The sequence below is a fragment of the Danio aesculapii genome, chromosome 13 (genome assembly GCF_903798145.1).
Source record: "Danio aesculapii chromosome 13, fDanAes4.1, whole genome shotgun sequence".
NCBI lineage: Eukaryota > Metazoa > Chordata > Actinopteri > Cypriniformes > Danionidae > Danio > Danio aesculapii.
The window spans coordinates 30,528,652-30,542,229 of NC_079447.1; the positions used below are offsets into that span (position 1 = coordinate 30,528,652).

The 13,578-nt window shown below is 35.1% G+C and overlaps 1 protein-coding gene across 1 annotated transcript in view; it reads right to left on the reverse strand.

The window, feature by feature from the left end:
• The window catches only part of ldb3a (LIM domain binding 3a), a 68,464-nt gene extending 56,257 nt beyond the window's left edge, over positions 1-12,207 (reverse strand). The window contains exons 1-2 of the mRNA XM_056471471.1: positions 12,099-12,207; positions 11,784-11,977 (exon numbers count right to left, since the gene is read on the reverse strand). Coding sequence (XP_056327446.1) covers positions 11,784-11,879 — 96 coding nt within the window. The 5' untranslated portion in view covers positions 11,880-11,977; positions 12,099-12,207. The remainder of the gene's footprint in view (positions 1-11,783; positions 11,978-12,098) is intronic.
• Between the last annotated feature and the right edge of the window lie 1,371 nt (positions 12,208-13,578).

Below are 13,578 nucleotides of genomic sequence, written 5' to 3' on the forward strand. Positions count from 1 at the left end.
AAAGTAATTGTGGACTGGATTTTTTTACCTTTTATCAAAGTCTTGGGCATGTGAAGGAAACAACATTGACTTTGATGCATTGCTTTGTTTTTGATTTCTCTCTAATTTACTGTTGATGGCTGTTTTTGCCCCATTGACTTCCATTATAACTACATTTGATGGTGCATAAATACACAGTGATTATATGGTGTCATATTTTGTAATCAAAAAATCTTTTTCAAAACCCCTTATGTACTGTTGGGGATGTTTACAGAGTGGATGAAAATATCCCCAACAGTACATAAGAGTTAAAAATCAACTGCATTTGTAAACTCAAAATTCCAGTAAAGAATTTAAGGACTCAGAATTTCAGTACAAAAATAAAAGCAGAATTCCATATGTAAACATATGAAATAAGGAAAATCTTGCAAAATGTAAAGATGTAAACACTCAATTATAATAGCAAGACAAACTCACAATGATCATTAACTTGCAACTGTGAGATATAAATTCTAAATTGTAAGGGGAAAACACACTTTCTACTCTATTGTGGGATACAAAACACACTTTTTCTTACACCATTGCACTTTCAGAAATAAAGGTACAAAATCTGTCACTGGGGTGGTACCTTTTCAGAAGGTACACTTTTGTACTATGCTGGTGGACATTAGTACCTTTGGGGTACAATTTTGTACCTTTAAGTTTCACTTTTGTAACCTTAGGTTACTTTAAGGTACACATTTGTACTTTCCAGGTATTAATATGCACCTTTTATGGAACTGTTAGGAACAAAAAAAATAACCTTTTGAAAAGGTACCGCCCCATTGACAGATGTTGTACCTTTATTTCCGCAAGTGTGGAGAAAACTTGCTACTATACACGATGAAGGTGCGTAACTGATGACACATTTTTAACTTGATTCATCAACAGAAAAGAAAACATGAATTAAGCCCATTTGCAAAACCTTTCTAATTCAGATGTATGTTTTAATGAATGCACCGATACTGTTGCTTTGTGCCAGTGTTAGCAAAACTAACGACAGGAGGAAAAGGAAGGGAGCATGGGAAAACAAAAGCTTGGAGAGCCTGAGTGGGGCGGATTACTAGGCCTGGCACACAAAATGTGCATTAACTCTCCATTCTCAGCTCATTCCAATTGATGCCTGGATGAATGAGTGGCTGATATGCCAGCTCAAATCTCCTGCTCACTCACAACAGCACAAAGGAGCTGTTCTGTGGGTCAAGCAAGTCACAGGAGGGAAAAGTAGGCCATAGAGAAAACCAGAGAGAGACATTTTATGGCTGGATGGATTGACAGATTGCAATACAAGAGTAATTTAAAGTCAATGTGATGGCAAAATGCAGACTAAATATGTTCTTAAATGGATAGTTCAGCAAGAAATGAAAATACATTATTATGAGGGTGTTACTCATCCAAGAAGTAGGTGAAATTTCTTTCCTCAGAAGAACATTAAAGAAGTTTTTTTTATAGCTGAAATGGATATTTTAAAGGGCACCTATGGTAAAAAAAAATCTACTTTTCAAGCTGTTTGGACAGGCAAATGTGTAAGTATAGTGTATAGACCGTCATATTGAGGTGAAATAAACACACCCAGTTCTATTTTTTCAATTTCACAACATAAAAACGGTGGACCAGTTGGTGCAGTTTTCAGACCAACCGCAACTTGACGTAGGAGTGTGGTCCCCCCGCCCACCGAATTGACTGACAGCTGCGTATTAACATGTCCCGGTAGTCACCTGTATAATCATATCAACAAGAGAGGACGAGCGTAAAGCAACCAGGAAGTCTGTTCAGTTCGCTAGGATCATCAATCATCATCAAATGTGATCAAGAGTGAGTTTTACATGTTTAAAATGTTTTATAACAGTGCATGTGTGTAATGAATTACAGCGATTTAGCTTAGCTTTACTTCATCAGCACAGCTGCGTGTCAGAACAATTATAAAAGATGCTTCAATTTCCGGTTTGTGGACGTTAAATCAGGTTTATTTTGTACATTGCTGTAGAGATATTCATACAGCAGTGGAGATTAACCTGTAGCCTGTCACATTTGCGTGCAAAAAGAGTGCAAAGCTAAACGAGCGCGCTGTCTGTCTGTGTGTGTCGTGTCCACGCTGTGTCTGTGTGTATCGGTGTGTGTGCGTGAACTTTGTAACGACATTGTGTGTGACTCATCGTTGCAACTCAACAAATGCATCAAATACTCAGTGGTAAAGTTCTTATTTCTCACAAATGCTACGTGAGATCTTCTTCCTTTAAGTCTGTCTGTTGTCTGACGCAGCCGAGGGAGGAGATTAAGGCACGCAGAAAGGCACATAGAAACGGTGGGCGGGGAGGACTAGCCTTAAAGGCACAGTACACCAAAACCGCCTCCTGGTGCAAAAATAAAATAGAATTTAATAAAATGTATAATAAAAAAATCTGATGGGTGTTTTGAGCTGAAACTTTACAGACACATTCTGAAGACACAAAAGACTCATATTAAATCTGAAAAAAGGGGTAACCTAGGTGCCCTTTAAGTCATTAACATGGTTGCGATCGCCCTAATTTATTAGCAATTTATCAGAGGTAGCAATTTGAGAAACGATTGATGAAATTTAGAATTAGAATCCTTTTATTTGACAAAAAAAAATATTACGCTCACTTAAATTTGGTTTTGGAATTTGGTTTGGGCAAAAAAAAAGGGTCAATGTGAATAAGAGAGGATGGAAACAATAAGCGCACTTGCGAACATTACATCCACTTGACCAGCTGTCTCCATTTTGCTTGTTTTGTTTACTATATTACCAATAATAAGCCTCTCAAACAACTGATTGGAAACGCACCTAATTCGCATTTGGAGTTTTTTCTTTTGGTAAAATTTAAAAAGATTTGTTTCATGCTAGGATGGAAACCCGGCTAATGACTTTCAGCACTTTGAAAACATATTCACAAAATTTCAGTTCACTGAGGTCTTATAAAACCAGATCAACAATCAGCCTGTGCAAGAAACTGATCATTATTTGCACTAGGGCTGCACGATATTGGAAAAATCTAACATTGCGATATTTTGTTATCCTGTGATATATATTGCATATGAATACAATTTCATCAGATGACTTGAATGTCTCTATTTGGAAAGAATTGATCATTTTAGATTGAGGTGATTCTGTATGTGAGTGCATCTGCATGAAAAATAATATACTATCTAAGAGCAAATATAAATACAATAAGAAAAAAGATACAAATTCAAAACTGTTTGTTTATTGTTTTTCGAGGAGTCTGTCAGTATTAGGGTATACAGTAACTGAATGACCAAATGTAAAGTAATACTGCAAAGTCTTTAATGTATTAATAATTCAATAAAATTAATAATTACATATAAATATACATAACATACTATCACAGGCCTCAAAAACACATGTAAATGGTAAATTATAATCCTGACTCAACATTGCATATTCTGCGATGTGACTATTGCAAATGATCACATTGCGATATCGATGCTGAAACCATATAGTGTGCAGCCCTAATTTGCAACATTATTACATTCGGAATACAATAATACCAAGAATGCATTCATGACACTCTGGAATCTAAGATTTCTGTCACATAATGTCATGACATGGATGCAAACTCACCTATGAGCTTTACAAGTAAGAGTAAGCACTTATGTGTCGTATTGTTCATTAAAATTGTACTCACTTTAGGGCTGCTCGATTATGGAAAAAATCATAATCATGATTATTTTGGTCATAGTTGTAATCACGATTATTCAAAACGATTATCAGTTGAAGTCAAAATTATTCGCCCTCCTCTGAATTTGTTTTATAAATATTTCCCAAATAATGTTTAACAGAGGAATTTTTCACAGTATTTCCTATAATATTTTTTCTTCTGGGGAAAGGCTTATTTGTTTCATTTTGGCTAGAATAAAAGCAGTTTTTAATATTTTGAGACCTATTTTAATAGCTCAATATTATTAGCCCCTTTAAGCAATATACATTTTTGATTGTCTGCAGAAGAAACTATTGTTATACAATGACTTGCCTAATTACCCTAATTAAGCCTTTGAATGTCACTTTAAGCTGAATACTAGTATCTTGAAAAATATCTAGTAAAATATTATGTGTTGTCATCATAGCAAAGATAAATGAAATCAGTTATTAGAAATGTTATTAAATCTGTTATGTTTAAAAATGGGTTGAAAATAAATCTTTGCATTAAACAGAAATTGGGGGGGAAAGGGTCGCTAATAATTTAGGAGGGCTAATAATTCTGACTTTAACTGTATATATGCACAGTTATTTTCCTCCCTGTAAATAAGGAAAGGGAAATAAATACAATAGACTAAAACTATGAAACAAACTGTGCTTTAAGCATCTTCACAGTAAGAAAAAAACACAACTGGAAAGGGGGAGGTATATGATGCAATAATCGTTTATCTTGATTAATGCTTTTTCATAATCGTTAGAAGCCAAAATCATAATCAGATTTTCGATTAATTGCACAGCTCTAACTCACTTATCCTAAAGCCTCATTCACACTACGAGAGACTTGCAGCCGCAAGGTGATAAGCAACTGTACATTTCAATGGAGTGCGAGCGAATTCCGGGTACCTCTGTCTACGCGAGCGACAGTGGTCGATGGCAACCAGGTGGGCTTGTCGAGCGATGCGACAAAACTGAGAATCTTTATAAAAATGAGTGACTTTCTTGAGCGACAGCCAATAGAAACACCAGTAGAGCTCATGTGATCTCTCAGACGCCAGTTGTATCTATGCTGTATATACCTACACAGACCTGCATTTGCAGCAGCTAGTTCATACCTACAAAGTCGCTGCTAGTGTGAATGAGGCATTATACTGTCTGCTGTAATCTATATAAGAAGCTTCAAACAAGAAGAATCAGCTCACACTTGAATTTTCTTTTCTTTCTTTCTTTTTTTTTTGATAAACCAGACCTTTAAATGTTTTTTTTTTCTTCGTCTATAGTTTCAAAGTCAACAATCTGCACCGAGAATCCTCATTCAACAGAATCATCTGAAGCAGCTTTCACACCAGACACGGAAAGCAATGCGCTATAAAAACCATTAACATTATTGTGCCATGCCAAGGCTGGTTTGTTGCTGCGTCATGCAAAAATTGATCATCAACTCATATTTATCTATAGATGAATCATACACACTCACAGAAAAAAATATTTACATTCTAAATTTTTTGCTTTCGGCCAAGAATTGCTACTCAGTACACGAAATCTGAGATCAGTTACATAAAAGAGAAGCAACAGTAATCTCCCATGATTGAGGCGTGAGTACTTGACCAGATGGACTCATTTTTGCTAACAAGACCGAAAAGAATCCGACACCCTACGAATGCAATGTGACCCGATCCTCCCCTGCCGAAGCTCCCCTCGTATAAGAGCTGAGTAAACCTGCCCAACACCCGATGAATAAAACACATGTTTAAAAGACCCAGAGTTTATAACATCACAGATAATCTGATGAGCTATGAGCATTTAAGAGGACAACATGATTTGGCTAAAAACCACCTAAATGTGTACACTGTGTGTGGCTTTGGTGGATGTTGGTATGTGATAGCTCTTACAGTCTTCCCCAGCAGGACTGACTTGACCTTCAGCAGCCTTCTAAAAACAGCTCTGCCTGTCAGCAGCACCAGCTTCAGGCTCTCATGGCACACACAGAGACTGGGTACTTTAGCCTATACTGGTTTGGGATTATCTGAGAAAGACTTGTATTATATAATAAGATTATTAACACAACTATTTAAGGGTCGTGGCACTTGCGACTGACTCATTTTCAAGCCTCCTGCAAAACATGAGCAGTGTTTTAGTTTCCCGACTTAATCAGATTTAATTGATCTCTATAATGTGTGTACAAACAATATCAGTCTAGCATTTTGAATTTGAATAGAATGAGTGATAAGCAATTTGTCTATCCATGCTAAATGCAAAACTGTGCCAAAAAGTGATGTTAATTACACGGTTATTTGGAGTGAGATCATCACGGCTAACCAGCTTGATGACACAAAAAAGATATAAAATAATCAACAAAAGCCAAGCAAATCAATAATATTTTGCACCACAAAATATTACTAATAATAAAAAATATATATTAATGACATTATTTTACACTAAATAATTAATTTTATTATAATGATATCATTTACAGCAATGAATAAAAAAATGAAACGTAATATGCCTAGTAACATTTTTGTAAAAAAAATGAATAAAAAAATTTAAAGTAACCTGTTAAAACAAAAATAAATGTTTTGTGTTTGAATTTATTGTATAATTTATTGTGTAATTTTGTTAAATTATTGTGTAATGTCAAAGCAGTGATGTCAAACTGTGATGTCAAAGCAGAATTTTCTGTGTCACATGACCCTACAGAAATCAATTTAATATATTGATTTGATGTTAAAGAAAAAATCTTACTATCAATGTTGAAAATACTTCATTTTGGTGAATATTTTTTCAGAATTCTTTAGAAAGATCAGCATTTTATTGTAATATTATAAAAGTTTTGATTGTTTGATACTATTGATTATTTGGAGTTATTTAAGAGAAAAATCATACTGACACCACAGTAGTGTATGATCAGTGAAAATATGTATTATGTAACGTTTCATTAATACATTAAAAAATAAACAGAAATCAAACAGCCACAGACCCTTTTCTTTCAACTAGCTCATGGGAAAAGACAATGCAATAACCAGCATTATAAATGGAGCAGATTTGTGTTCATCTGCCAGCATCAGTCTTCCTGAAGACTGACTGGAATCAACGATTTCCCTGGGCTCATTAGAGACTAGATGTGTAGAGAGATGTCATATAAACAGTCCAACATTGGAAAGCCACAATGAAAATCAACACTGTTGGGAACGCTCTCATCAGGGGTGCTGTGCTTTTAATAGACCAAGGAAAAAAGAAAAAAAAACTTTGAATGCCATCCAAGTTAAGAGACGGCTACATTTGTGTCATTAATACAACACACTCATAGTGTTAAAAATGCAGATCAATTTCAGGCCAACCATAAAACTCAATCTTCACAAGCTTAAACTGGATGCTCAGTGAATACCATATGAATGAGACCAAGCCTTAAGTTGAAACTTCCCTATTTGAACAACACTATGGTTTAAAAAAATAAGTAAATAAATAAAGTTGACTCAACTTAAAAGTTTAAGGAAACTTGCTTCACAGCATTTTTGAGTTGACTCAACTTTTAACCCAATAATGTACTTGAATTGATTTAAGTTGAGCCAACTAAAAAAAGCTCTGCAGCAAGTTTTAAGTTGAGTCAACTTTTTTATAGCGTTTTCCACCAGTTGGTGCTCTACAATACCACACAATAAAATGTATAATATTTATAAAGCATACAATAATAATTTATTTTGTTTTATATTATAAGTCTTTCACAAATCCCTTTCATTGGATGGCACAATATTTTGGCAGACCCTAAACAGTGGATCCCTGCTGGCTTTAAAACCTTTTTAGAGGCAACCATGTTTCTAATGACACCACAGTGTCAAATGAAATGTCACAGAACATTAGTCTAAGTATAAGGTACTTCAGTGCTGGTAACCCCATGACTTTCCTCTTTTACACCCACAGGCCAAACACCCCTCCATTATTATTACTGTCATTCATTTCAAGAGGAGCAGTGATTTTGTCATCTGTGCTTAACTTTACTGTACCCAACAGCTAAAACAAAACTGTTTCTTAACTTCTGTAGAATAAGACTTTTCCCCCTAATTTTCATTATCTCTACATTATTAATTTATAGGCCTCTTAGATTCATTTTATGTATTGTAGCTGACTTTCTATATCTTCCAAAGTAATTCCTGCCAACATACAAAGTCTCTTTTGTTGCTGTTACTTAATTACAGTCTAATGCATTCTCCAGATAAAAAGTATTATTTTCCTTTGCAGCTCCTTTTCATCTAAACCACCCAGAGGTATTAATATCCCTCATCTGCTGCTTTCAGTTTGAACTGAATTGCAAGTTCATGCTTTCTGTGTGCCATCTGTTCCAGTCTGAGCTGCTCTCGGCCAAGAGAAACCCTCATTTCAGCACCTAGCGCTCAACAAGAGCACACACAGTGATACACAATGGCATCTGCCAACAACATCTCAGCCAATTCAAAAACCCAGTATATTTGTCTAAGAAAGGCAGAAAATGTACTTGTGTATTATCAGTTATATATTATTAGTACTGCTTTATTTCAAACATTTGAAAACTTTGCCAACACTGAAAAACACACTATAAAATGAACAACCTAGGCTCATTATTGATACATGCCGCGATATACATTTCTGGAGATTACAAAATACATCCCAGGACGTATTTTTTTTGCAGTTTTTGTTTTTGCAAATCCGCTGTGTAAGCTTTTTCAGATCTCAAATTTCTTTTGCGAGTCCCATTCGCGCCTACTGTTCCTGCGTAAATCCACCAGAGGCCACTGTTGACTGACTGACTGACTGACTGACTGACTGACTGACTGACTGACTGACCTAACGACCAATATCCCCCAACCACCCCCTTGCCTAAACCTGATCGACAATGTTTTCAAAAGCAATCCCGAAAAAGAAAAGCCCTAGCCTGACTATTACCACGTTTTCATCTCTTACCACATTCTCACCCTGTTGTTTACTTGTTTTACTTGTGTCTTGCCTTTTGTTTTTGTTTTACTTGCTTTTTGGAACTGTTCTTCGCCGGACTTGAAACCTGTCATCGCGGTCAGCTCCTCTCTACACCTCAAGTCTGCCAACATACATGGCGAGCTACTGGGCAAACTAGTAATAGCGGAAAAGCAGTCCACATGGAGGCAAGCGGTCAGCTAGTAGCGTGAAAAGAAACCGAAGCCATAGCGTCATCATACGGCATTATTTTGTGTTGTCACTTTTCACTTTATGTACACTGGAAGCTTCTGAAGGCAAAACAAATTCCTTGTGTGTGTGTGAAGCACACTTGGCAATAAAACTGATTCTGATACCACCCTGTAGCATTCGTTTTAAAGATGAAATGCAGCCATATGTGGCTCTGGCTGCATAATTCAAGTTCTCCAGAAATAAATACGGAGGTACATTTTCACAACTAGCCTGTGTAAAAAATTAAGCATAACGTTGATGACAACACTTCTCATCAGTCTGAAAGGACGACGGATGGTTTACTCATCTTTATCGAACATCTTCATCTATACTCAGTCCTAAAGAGCATTTGATGCATATAAAAGTGTATATACTGTAAAAGGAAATGTCTTAAATGTTTACAAAACACTTTAATAATAAAGATTTATTAGCTTTCTCTAGGGATTTTGTGATGTTTATGTATTTGTACAAGCTGTTTGATTCATAACATTGAATTAAAAGAATATTTTTAAACATAAAAAATATATACTGTAATATAGAATAGAACATATATTAAATAGAACTTTTTATATTAAAGAAAGAGTGTCTTTTTCTTTAAGACTCTAAATTAAAAATAAAAGTGTGTGTGAGGGGGGACCATTTTAAATGCATACAATTTTTAAAAGGTGGCTCTGAAAATGTTCTTTCTTTATATCCTGTTTTAATCATGCTATAAATAATATTAAACGTGAACTACATTAATTATATATATATATATATATATATATATATATATATATATATATATATATATATATATATATATATATATATATATATATATATATATATATATATATGTTTAATTGATGATTGATTGGTTGGTTGGTTGGTTGGTTGGTTGGTTGGTTGGTTGGTTGATTGATTGGTTGATTGATTGATTGATAGTTAATTTCCACCGTGGTTCCCCTGATATAAAGCAGGGACCAGGTTGTTATTTATTTATTTAATAAATAATTCATTAATTATTTTTAGGTATAGTAAAATGAATCCTACGTTCCATCATGAAGTAAAGTCAATCAAATATCTTAACCATGTTGAGTATTTCCTCCTCCCAATATAAACTTTAAGTTTTAAGTTGGCCACTACTGTATATTCAGTATGTATATTCAGTACCTTTATATTTATAAAAATATTATAAAGTCCCAAACATTTTGCTTAAAATTAACCATTGGCATTTTAGTCTAAAGATATCTATATGTTATAAAAAATATAGATATAATTTTTTTTTTTCACAGTAAAGAACCTTTTTGTGGAATGCAATTAAATTCCTCAATCTGAATGACCCAGCAGTAGAAACAGCACAGGGTCGCATGTGCTAACACTCAGAACAAAGTCTCCAGCACTGAACTGGAATTCTCACTGGCAGATCAGTAAATAGCACCCAGGCCGCCTGTCTCCTGCCAAATAATATTCATCCTCTTAAGTTACAAGGATCCTCCTAATGCGATACCCAACCAAACATCTTGATTCAGATACAGAATACAGACACTTCTTTCCTCCTTTATGACAAACCCTCACACCTGTGAAGTACTTTTATAGAAACTCCTCCTGTTGAGCCATCAGACAGCCAGAACAAAAGTGAGTACTGGGTACCACCTGTCACTCCACATTGACTGACTAGGCCCTGTGCTACTGGCCTTTTCCTGTACCAAGACAAACAGACCTGCCACACACACCTCTTGATTTAGATATTCTTAGTAACCAGTACAGTGAGGCCAAGTGGCTGTCAAAAGCTGCAAATAAAAGCCTAGAAGAGCGTCAGAGGATTCCATTGTGCATTACGATACTGCTGAAGGTGTTTACGTCACTATAATATGACCAATGCTGTGAATAGTGGCAGGCGTTCTTTCTCCTGACCACAGGCTATGTTGACAGAGGTGCCAAAATGGCAGTGTATCATCATCCCACTGTGCCACTGTTTGACTTCTTTTTTTTTTTTCAGCACAAGAGCATCTATATTTTCAAGAGCCTCTAATGCCAGCAACATACTGGGCCAGTGAATCTGTCCTCACTAGACATCTGAGAATAGGAAGGTGCATTTGGACTGTGCTCTTATTTGACAGATACTTCAACACAATCTCACTGACAGATTCATCACGGTCAAATGCACTAATGCCAATGATATATTTTAATGTTCTCTGGTCCATTGCCTTTATGCTTTTAAGCAGTAGGCTGCCTCCACCAGGCGCACTTGAAGAGCTGTATTTACTTGTGTACAAGGAGAAGTCTTCTGTGATATTTGACGTTCCCATCTCACAAAAACATTGGCAAAAGAAAGCTGTCAGAAATGCCCTTCTGAACTCATCGCATGCTGAATTCCTTGTATGTACAATTTCACAGAAATAGCTGCTCAAAAGAAGCATTAGCTATAAGACTTTATGAATAACAGCAGAGCAAAGAAGAATCGACTTGAGTGTAATGAACGGACACTACAATCAATACTGTACATCTACATTGAAAATACGGATTTATAGAATGCTTAATAAAAAAGCATTGAAGAAAGACTATGAAACATTCAGGAAAAAAAAAACATTTCCCCCCCCCCAAAAGTCCAAATCAAGATTATTCTGCAGAGAAATCATGTGATCAATAAAATCACCATTCATAACAAACAGCTCTGAATCACCATAAGATGCATACCAGACCAAGTTAGCAATACATGAATGAATGAACTTCAAATCATCAAGTATCATTGATTGCCATATTATTAAAGTATTTTAATGAGCGTCAATTTGGTTTGATAAGATCTAAAACGAACTGGAATTCAATTCATATAAATGTGCATCAGATCAGACGATGTTTGGGAAAATCTCACAAATCAACAATGCTAAACCAATGAATCACGGCCTGTTTGACCAAGATTTGGGAGTCTTACCCTAGAAACGGTGAGGGGCATATTGAAGTCCTTGCCTCCTTGCAACCGGAAGCCCCAAGGTGGAGGTCCAGAGAGTGACACGTTGTACGAAGTCATTGTTCAAAAAAGCCTTTGTATTGTTTAAGCAACAGAATTTCTCCAAACGGATGGGGAAAATGGATTTGGGAGGGGGCGGGGCACGTACCAAACAGCCTCTGAAAAAAGAAGAAGAAAAAAAATGTGTAAAATGCAGGTAACACTCACAGATCTCCAAAACGAAAATAAAAAAATCTGCAGGCCAAGATAACCAGCGTAAAACAATGAATTTAGGCCCACCCAAACTGCAAAATAGCAACAGCAACAGAGAAAAGCTACTGTATGAGCTAGAGGAAGAGTTTTCTTGCCTGCTCAGATGAACTGGACAGACAGCCTAAGAATAGCTGCCCCTCTGCCGAGAGCGATAGCACTATAACATTGTGGGGAGGGGGGAGCAATGGTACTTATATGGCATGTAAGGGGACACCCAGAATGCCAGGCCTCCCATGATTCACAAGGCTAATATAGTCCCCTCTTAGACTAAAAGATTTTTCTCGACTCCTTTTCTTCTTGGGTGCCTCATTTATCAGTATCGTGTAAATCTGTGTCATTTAAATCATATGAAAATTGAATTCATATTGGTAAAAGAGTTCAATTTCTTGCAAATGCAACCTGGCTGTTTCTGATAAACGGTTAACAAAAGGTTAGAGTTAATTGGCAATCCTTGCGGACACAAACACGCTTATCTCATGCCTTCACAATGCATTCTGGGACTGAACTGTGTTGCCCCGTTTAAATTAAGTGCCTATAAAAAAATCATCACTCTTATTGCATTGAAATTTAAACATACAGGTGAAATTAGAATTATTAGCCCCCTTTGAATTTTTTTTTCTTTTTTATTTCCCAAATGATGTTTAACAGAGCAAGGAAATTTTCACAGTATGTCTGATAATATTTTTTCATCTGGAGAAAGTTTTATTTGTTTTATTTTAGCTAGAATAAAAAAATTTGTTTAAAAACCATTTTAAGCCAAGGTCAAAATTATTAGCCCATTTAAGATAATTTTTTTTCGATAGTCTACAGAACAGACCATTGTTATACGATAACTTGCCTAATTACCCAAACCGGCCTAGTTAACCTACTGTAATTAACCTAGTTAAGCCTTTAAATGTCACTTTAAGCTGTATGGAAGTGTCTTGAAAAATGTCTAGTAAAATATTATTTACTGTCATCATGGCAAAGATCAAATAAATCAGTTATTAGAGATGAGTTATTAAAACTATTATGTTAAGAAATGTGTTGAAAAAATCTTCTCTCTGTTAAACAGAAATTGGTGAAAAAAATAAACAGGGAGGCTAATTCTGACTTCAACTGTACACTACTGAGTCAGTATACATACAGAAGAAAGTAATACTTTTATTTTGCAAGGATGCTTTAATTTATACAAAAATCACAGTAAATACGTTTCACTAAGTATTAATATTTCAAATAAATGAATGATTTCTGAAGAACCATGTAAAACTAAAGTAATGATGCCACATATTCAACTTTGTCATCACATAAATTATATTATATTATATTATATTATATTATATTATATTATATTATATTATATTATATTATATTATATTATATTATATTATATTATATTATATTATATTATATTATAAAACTTCCCAAGTGTGCTGATCGTCAAATAAATGCAGCCTTCCAACAAAAGTGCAGCTTTATGAATACTTTAACTTAAGATCCAATCAATCACTTTGAATTCATACCAACT